This window comes from Oryzias latipes, chromosome 22, assembly GCF_053564925.1.
Source record: "Oryzias latipes strain Hd-rR chromosome 22, Olatipes_Hd-rR_3.1".
In the NCBI taxonomy this organism is placed as follows: Eukaryota; Metazoa; Chordata; class Actinopteri; order Beloniformes; family Adrianichthyidae; genus Oryzias; species Oryzias latipes.
Window position 1 is genome coordinate 23933571 of NC_136258.1, and position 9029 is coordinate 23942599.

Here is a 9029-nt window from a genome sequence, read left to right on the forward strand (position 1 = left end):
TCAGCCAGACGGCCGCTCGAGCTTCTAGGTCTGCTTTACTGAAGTCCTCCTTGAAGCGGATCCCCAGGTCTTTGCAGGTCTGGCAGTTCTTGGTGATTGTCCAGAAAGCATCTCTATGGCGCCTCGTGACGAACTACAGGATCACCTGGTGATGTCTTCCTCCCTCCCTCCTCCCCAGGTGATGAACAGTGTCCACCAGCGTGTCCATTGTGTCTGCCCACTGCGGTGCGATTTTGGACAAGATTCCAACCACAGATTCTCGTCATCTTTTTCTTTCAGACCATGAATTTTCAAGTTCCATCTTCGTTTATATCTTTCCAGATCGGCAACTTTTTCCTTAAGTTCTTGGTTCTCCCTGACAATCCGTGGTATTTCTCTTTCCATCGTTGCGATCTTTGTGTTGCTGTCCTTTATTTCAGCCGCGTTTATCTCAACCAGCCGGGAGATGTTTGCCACCATTATTGTGTTTTCACACAACTGACTTCCAAAGTCCTCTATTTTGGACGTTAGCCTTTCGATTGCAGCCAAAACAGCATCATCAGATATGGAAGTAGACTCCTGTCCCGCTTTTACCTTCAAAGGTGGTTCCGTAGATTTTGTGGGAGTTGTTGGTAGTTTTCTTTCATGTTGGAAGAGAAGTCCATCTGAGTGTAGCCATGCTTGCACATGGCTGACGGCTGCAACAGCTGCTTCGGACTTTTTTCTTCAACGCCATTTGAGCAAAATGGTAAAATTACCAAGATGTTTACTCAAAACAAAGATTCAGTCAAAGCGCGACAGTTTTTCAGTAAAAGCGTTCACTCTCAGTTTTAAAATTCTGACATTTACAGTGCAAATCGGGGCAAAAGGCGAGAGCTTAGCGAGAGACGTCAGCTCAGTCAGCCATCCCAGCCCCCAACCTTTGCAGAAAAAATGTGTCTGTTCCTGCTACACGTGTTAAACACAGTATTATGAACGACAGTTGGTCTCATCTCTCCACGCATAATATGACACTTACTTTACTATTTTGCTATATTTTCTTAAAACTGTCGAACTAGTGAGGAACAACATCTCGTCTCTGTGTATTCCTCTGGAAATACTATAAGTGAAATGACAATAAACAATTCTTGAGTATATAGAATGGTGTAGGAAGTATACTAACTAAATACATATTCGGACCAAAGTGCAACATTCATTCATCTTCTTAACCGTTTATTCCCTTTTGGGGTCACGGGGTTGCCGGAGCCTATCCCGGCCACTTGGGCGTAGGCAAGGGATACCCTGGACTGGTCGCCAGTCTGTCGCAGGGTGGAATAAAGTGCAACATTTTAAAGGTAAAGTAAATAGATAGTACTGTACTGAAAAAATACATTTAACACATACTGCCTTGTTTATGGTATAGCCTAAATGAACTTGAAGTACACTTAAATAGACTCCTTCTTAATAAAGAAAGCCCTGCTTTCTTCCAGCAGCCTCTGTGCGAAAACCGGAAATATGAAACACTTGAGTAGTAGAACTGGAAATCATTTCGGTTTTTGTCCTGGCATGCAAGCGCAGTGATGCTGATTGTTTTATGGAGGTAAATTCGCAGGTACACAAACCGGCTCTTCCCTGGAAGTGGTTGCAGAGTGAACTCCTCCTTCCTTTGGTTTCTTTCTTCAGTGCATCAGAAAAAGCAGAAGAGACGCAGCACTCTGTCTCTGCGCGCACCAACATTTGCCCTCTGGATAGTTTAAGACGGAAGAAAGATTAACAGCTGTGACAACAGAACAGTAAGTTTAAAAAAACTTTTTCTTTATATGTTAGAAAAATATTTGTTTTATTGTTTATACTTTATTATAAAATGGGTTTGTTCTAATTGGACACCTACCAGATTTGGATGTACTTTAATTTTTTTGTGAGAAATAGATGTTTTTATTTTATTTTTTTCATTTCTGTGATAGACAGCAGTCTGTAACCTAGCATCAAAACTTGAAAACAATTATTTCGTATTTTGAAGGTTCTGAAACTGATTTCACCTTTACGGAAAAATATATCTCAAAACATTATTGGAATGTCAGTTTCATGAACTGTGATGAATACTTTTAATATGTTGAGAAACATTCAGACATCAAGGAAGCTTTGAATACGCAGCAAAAGCATTTTGACATCGAGTACAAACATAATTTATGAAGACAGAAAAAAACAAACAAACAATATGAATAACACATTGAAGTAAAAATTCCATTTTCAATCTTGTAATGGTGTGTTTTTCATACAAACTCTCATACGGTCTTGTTGCACAACTCACATGCATCATACAATATATTAAATATAATAATTATAATCAATTATAAAATTAATAATTATATAAATTGTAATGATAAAGAAAAACTCAAATTTATTATTTCTAAAGTGAGGCATTAAAGGGTTAAAAGGCAGATTATATTAAGAACTAAGAATAAATCAAAGCAAATGATTATTATACATGTTTATGTAGAAAACAGGCTGGAACTTTATAAATATTAATGATGTCAAACTTCCTTGAAGTTGAAAAAGTACAATTTTTGAATCTTTTCAGTTTGGACTGGACTGTGGTACAGTGGTTAGTTCCATCATCTCACGGTGTTTTTGTGTAAAGTTTACATGTTCTCCTTGGTCAGGTGTAGATTTTCTCCAGGAACTCCTGTATGGGGTAATATAACTAATATAAAGCAACATAAATGGATACCTTTCTTTTCTTTTTTTCCATGCTCCAGCTTCCTTCCACAGTCTGAAAACTTGCTTCACAGGTTCATTTTTGTGTCTAAATGGCTCCTAGGTGTGCATGTGAGTAGGTGGTTGTGTGTCTCTGCAACAGAATGGTGACCTGATCAGGGTGTACTCCGCCTTTGCCCAACAGTAGCTTGGATGGATTCAGCAGTTTCTAAAAATGGATGGAGGAATATTTTGTTGACACATCCACAGTTTGGCAGCTGCAACAAATGCTTTTTAACCAGTCGTTTCCTCGTTTGTGGTTAAAGTTTGTAATTTTGCTTTACCTTTCACACACTTAAGCAACTTCTTTCTTTACTAACACTTTAAGCTTGTTTGTGCTTTCCTGTTTCAAAAAACCTAAACAAAACTCAGAGTTCTTCTTAGGCTGAAGCCATTAGTTTTTTCTAGTAAATAAAAAATAATCCAAAATTGTTTGTGTTCTTCTAACCGAAATGGAGGGAACTCTACAGCCAACAGCTCCGCATTTCTGGACTCTAACTGTTTATTTTTAACTGCCTTCACAAATACAGTTTTAGCTCTTACTTTTGCGATGCAATAAAATTATCATACCATAATGCTAACTGCTCAGTAAAACTAAAATATGGTACCTCTTCCCGTTTTGATATAAAAAGAGGGGTACGACAGGGTTGCCCCATCTCGCCATATCTATTTTTATTAGCCACTCAAACCTTGGCAGATTACATAACCTGAAATAAATTAAAAGGCATCTCTGTCTTTGGCAAAGTGATTCTTATTAGCCAATTAGCTAATGATGCAACTCTTTTTTTGAAAGATAGCAGTCAAATTCCTCGAACCCTAAATCTAATAAAAGCTTTTTCCAATGTCTCTGGAATTCATCTACACATAAAAAAAGTGAATTACTACTTATCAAAAATGACAAAACAGGATCCAAATGTGAAATTCCCATCAAAGAAAGTGTAACATACCTAGGGATTACCATCACTAAAAGCGAACTAGAGAGATATACTTCAAATTTTAGTCACGTAATGGAGAAAACAAGGAAAAGTTTTTAACTTATGGCTTCAAAGAGACCTGAGGCTAAAAGGCAGAGTACTGCTATCAAAGGTAGAGGGAATCTTTAGACTCACTTACTCTGCATTATCTTTGTACGTGGACAATCAAACACTGAAATCTGTTGACCAAATTTTTATTTAATTTTATCTGGAAAAATTGTATACATTGTTTTAAAAAAATTGTTTTAATGAACTCATACGAGAATGGAGGATTAAACTTACTTCATTTTAAAACCCTAAATGATTAATTTAAAATAAACTGGATCAAATCCTAACTTCCTACTTAAATTTGGAATATATATCCACATTTTATATTTTCAAATTTAAGTGGCTTTGAGTTTCTTCTCGTTTGCCTTTACAATGTTGATAAAATACCAGCTAAACTATCGGCATTCCGCAAACAAGCTCTTCTTGCATGAGCACTTTTATACAAACACAATTTCTACCCCCATAACTTTTTTATTTGTAACAACAAATACATTTTTTACAACAAAAATTCTTTATTTTTTCCACATCTTCTGTTGGGTCAGCTTTTTGACATGAATGGGTTCTTATTAAGGTATACTGAAATCAATTCTAAATACAATCTCGTTGTGAATCCTATAGAGAATGCTATCATGTTTGATGCAGTTTCCAAAGAAGTATGTCAAATGTTTAAAACAGCTGTTAGGAATGAAGTAATGCCCCCTATGGATGCGACTGACACCACCACAAGTAAAATGTGTTTTCCCGTACCCACAAGAACAACAACAAAATATGTGCCTATTTTCAAAAGCATGTCGTTTCTATACCAAGTACCAAAACCTGTTTGGAGACGTTTTGTTCCCGACAGTGTCTGGAGAAAAGACTGGTGTGTGACCAAAAAATTTATGATAAATAACAAGATGAAAGAAGTTTCCTTCAAAAATAATTCACAAAATGTACCCCACCAATAAATTCATGTCAAGATACATTTAAACAATTGACTAATTGTACCTTTTGCAAAGAACATCCAGAAACAATTAACCATCTCTATTAGAATGTACTGAAAAAATGTTTAAAATGTATCAAAGAACATATTCACCCCAACTTAACTCTAAAATTTGACCTTATAATCTTTCTCTTTCACAGTAAAAATGTGGACTCAAATAAAAAAGCAAGCGCAGACACGCAGATTGTTTATGGAGGCATTTTCGTGGTTACGCAACCCGGGTCTTCCCTGGAAGTGAGTGAACTCCACCTTCCTTTTGTTTCTGTCTTCAGTGCGTCGAAGGAAGCAGAAGAGATGCACTCCGTCTCTGTGCGCACCAACATTTTTCCCTCTGGATAGTTTAAGACAGAAGAGAAAATAACAGCTGGGAAAAATGAACAGTAAGTTTAAAAAACCTTTTTTATTTGATTTTAGAAATATATTTGTTCTAATGTTTCTACTTTATTCAAAAATGGGTTTGCACTTATTGGACACCTACCAGATTTGGATGTACTTTTAATGTTTTTGTGAGAAATAGATGCTTTTATTTTCTTTACTTTCCGTGATAGACAGCAGTCTGTAATTTAGCTTAAAAAAACTTGAAAACAATTATTTAGAATTTTGAAGGTTCTAAAACTGGTTTCACCTGTACTCCAGAAAATTTTCTCAAAACATTTTTGGAGTGTCAGTTTCATGTGCTGTGATGAATACTTTTAATGTGTTGAGAAAACATTCAGACATCAAGACACTCCAGCTTCCTTCCACAGTCTGAAAACTTGCTTCACAGGTTCATCTTTGTCTCTAAATGGCTCCTAGGTGTGCATGTGAGTATGTGATTGTGTGTCTCTGTAACAGACTAGTGACCTGATCATGGTGTACCCCGCCTTCACCCAAGAAGTAGGTTGCATGGATTCAACAGGTTCTAAAAATGGATGGAGGAATATTTTGTTGAAACACACCACAGTTTGGCAGCTGCCACCCTAAACAAAACTCAGAGTTCTTCTTAGGCTAGAGCCATTCATTTTTTTCTTGTAGATAAAAAAAATCCTAATTATTTTGTGTTCTTCTAACAGAAATGGAGGGAACGACAGACCAAAATGTGACAGCAGCGTCTACAGCCAACAGCCCTGATTTTCTGGACTCCAACTTTCGCTACATGCTGTTCTCTGTTGTTTACAGCATCTTCTTTGTTGTGGGCTTATTGGCTAATGTGTTCGTGCTGTCTATCCTCCAATGCTTGCATAAAGTAAAGGGCATGGGAGAGATTGACATATACATGACCAACTTGACCATTGCGGATCTACTTTTTGTGTGCGCCCTTCCCTTCTGGATCTCTTACTATAGCAATGGAGGCCACTGGATGTACGAGGAATTCCTGTGTCGGCTGACGGGTTCATTCTTTTTCATCAACACCTATGGCACCATCCTCTTTCTGGGAGCCATCAGTCTGAACAGATACTGGGCAGTGACTCAGCCACTGAATGCGGCGGCTTCGAATAACAGACGTCGCGGGATCATTGTGTGTGTTCTGATCTGGGTGTGCACGGTGTCTTCGGCCATTCCACACCTGACATTAGAGGGGGGGCACACTGATGAAGATAACCTGACACGATGCTTTGAAGGCTACCACAATGAAACGGACACAGTGAAGCGGAAGGTTGCCATCAATAATTTTTTAATCATTGGGTTGTTTTTTGTTGTTTTTTTCCTTGTCATGGTGTGCAACCTCCTCAGTGCTCGAGACTTACTCTCTCAAAAGCTTCCTCAAACAGAGTTACCATCTGAAAAATCTATTCCCGGAAAATCCAACAAGACCCTGTTGTCACTAGGGAAAAGACTGAGACGGTTGAAACGAAGAGCCTTGAAGATGCTGCTGGCAGTGGTGGGTGTGTTTCTTCTGTGTTTCCTGCCTCACCATGTAGTCCAAGCCCCCTGGGTGCTGGCGGTGCTGAAGATCAAAGAAGGATGGGGCCATGTGGACTGGGACCAAAACACCCTTCAAACTTTAAATGATGCCCATCAGATCACATTGGTTCTAATGGGTCTCAACTGCATTTTAGATCCTGTGGTCTATTATTTTGCCACAAAGAAGTTCAGGTTTTTTATTAAGGTACACCTGAAGACGGTAGTAAAAAGAGAATGGCCCTCTAAAACACTGAAAACACAGATCTCTATGACCAGCAGAACTCACAGCCAGAGACTGTCCAGTGTTCAACTGTAACCCACCTAATAACAACCCGACCAATCGTGGTGGGAGTAGAGAAATTGGAATTTAGATACATTTGTACACATTTTCATGCCGTTAATAGAAAAACTTGTTGAATGCTGTAATTCAGTGCAAATTAGAGGTCTAGTATGGAGTTTAAGATAGTCCCCTGGCAGTCTGTTAATTATTACTGTACTGAATTTCAGTTTCCACATATCCACTGATCTGGTCTCAGTGACAGTATTGAATGTGATTACATATTTATGGAATTTTGTGAAATAACTCTTGATATTATCTTAAACTTGATAAAAGAACTTGTTTCCATGTGTCACCTTATGCTCCAAGGCTGGGAATAACACGGATAAAGCATTATTGTCTCTTACGTATTTGCAGTTAAAAATACTCTAGTATTAAACATCAATGTTTTGGAATACAGAGGCGCTCTAATACTTTTTCTGTTCTTAATTTAATGTTTACAACACTGATGTTTAAAAAAATTATTGAAGGGTAGGTATTTCTTAACGCCGTATGAGAGATTGGCGACAGGTACAGCCAGGGTTTAATGCACTCTACACTGTGAAGCGTCGTCTAATGAGTGCTGAAGCATTTGGCTGAATATGAGCAGATAATAATGCCCAAAACACTTCAGAATTCATCCTACTGCTTTTGTCAGCAGTCACATCATCAATAAATACAAGAGAACCAGTTCCATTAGCAGCCATACATGGCCACACCATGACATTACCACCACCATGCTTCACTAATGAGGTGGGATGCTTAGGAGCTCCGTTCCTTCTCCATACTCTTCTCTTTTCATCACTCTGGTACAAGTTGATTTTGGTCTCATCTGTCCATATGAGGTTATTCCAGAACTGTGAAGACTGTTTTAGATGTCGTTTGGCAAACTGTCATCTGGACTTCCTGTTTTTGAGGCTCACTAATGGTTTATATCTTGTGGTAAACCCTCTGTACTCACTATGGTGAAGTCTTCTCTTGATCGTCGACTTCGACACACATATACCTACCTCCTGCAGAGTGTTCTTGATTTGACCAACTGTTGTGAAGGGTGTTTTCTTCAACAGGGACAGAATTCTTCGGTTATCCACCACAGTTGTTTTCCGTGGTCTTCCGGGTCATTTGGCGTTGCTGAGCTCCCCAATGCGTTCCTTCTTTTTAACTGTTCCAGTCCTTCTGGACACGCCTAGCATTATTGCTATCTCTCTGATGGTTTTCTTTTAGTTTTTTCGGCTTGATGATGGCTTGCTTCAATGATAGTGACAGCTCTTAGGATCTTATCTTGAGAGTTGACGGCAAAAGATTCCAAATGCATATAGCTCACTTAAAAAACTCTGGACCTTTGATCTGCTCATAGTTATTTGGGATACTGAGGGAATAACACCCACCTGGCCATGGAACAGCTGAGAAGCCAATTGGCCCATTACTTTTTGTTCCTTAACAAGTGGGAGCCACAAATGCAAACTGTTGTAATTCCTATACCGCTCACCTGATCTGGATGGAAATACCCTCAAATTAAAACTTAAAGTCAGCAGTTAAAGCAAATTTTGTTCATTTCATTTCAAGTCCTTTGTGGTGGTAAATTGAGCCAAAAATGTTAGAATTGTGTCACTGTCCCAATATTTATGGACCTGACTGTATAACTTTTGTCTTTCGTAGTAAAAATGTGGACTCAAAAAAAAAAAAACAGAATTAATCTTATTATTATATTTGGCAAATTTCATATACATAAAAGCAAATTCTCGTCATCTCCCCCCCCCCCATATTAATGAAACAAATTGAAATGCATCTCAAAACCATCTCTAAAAGCTGTAATCAGAAAGCTGTATGTTTATATGGAAGTTGTAGAGCCTTGAATAATTTTGTATAAATTACATGTTACTTGGATGCTCCCTTGGCATATTTGAATTTTATTTTGTAAAACGATGTATTGTACTGGATGTACTTCCATTTTGTACAATAAAGTTGTTAATAAAATTCATTTTGTTTTTAGTCCTGGCACGCAAGCACAGACACGCAGATTGTTTTATGGAGGCAAATTCGCAGTTACACAAACCGGGTCTTCCCTGGAAGGGAGTGAACTCCTCCTTCCTTTGGTTTCTGTCTTCAG

At 38.1% G+C, this 9029-nt stretch overlaps 1 protein-coding gene across 1 annotated transcript; it reads left to right on the plus strand.

Moving 5' to 3' along the window:
- The first annotated feature begins 1644 nt into the window (after positions 1-1644).
- Positions 1645-8896, plus strand: LOC101159308 (platelet-activating factor receptor-like). The gene is made up of 3 exons (XM_023951972.2): positions 1645-1751; positions 4992-5099; positions 5772-8896. The coding sequence occupies exons 2-3, from the start codon at positions 5093-5095 to the stop codon at positions 6917-6919; spliced, it is 1155 nt and encodes a 384-aa protein (XP_023807740.1). The 5' UTR covers positions 1645-1751; positions 4992-5092; the 3' UTR covers positions 6920-8896.
- The last annotated feature ends 133 nt before the right edge of the window (positions 8897-9029 follow it).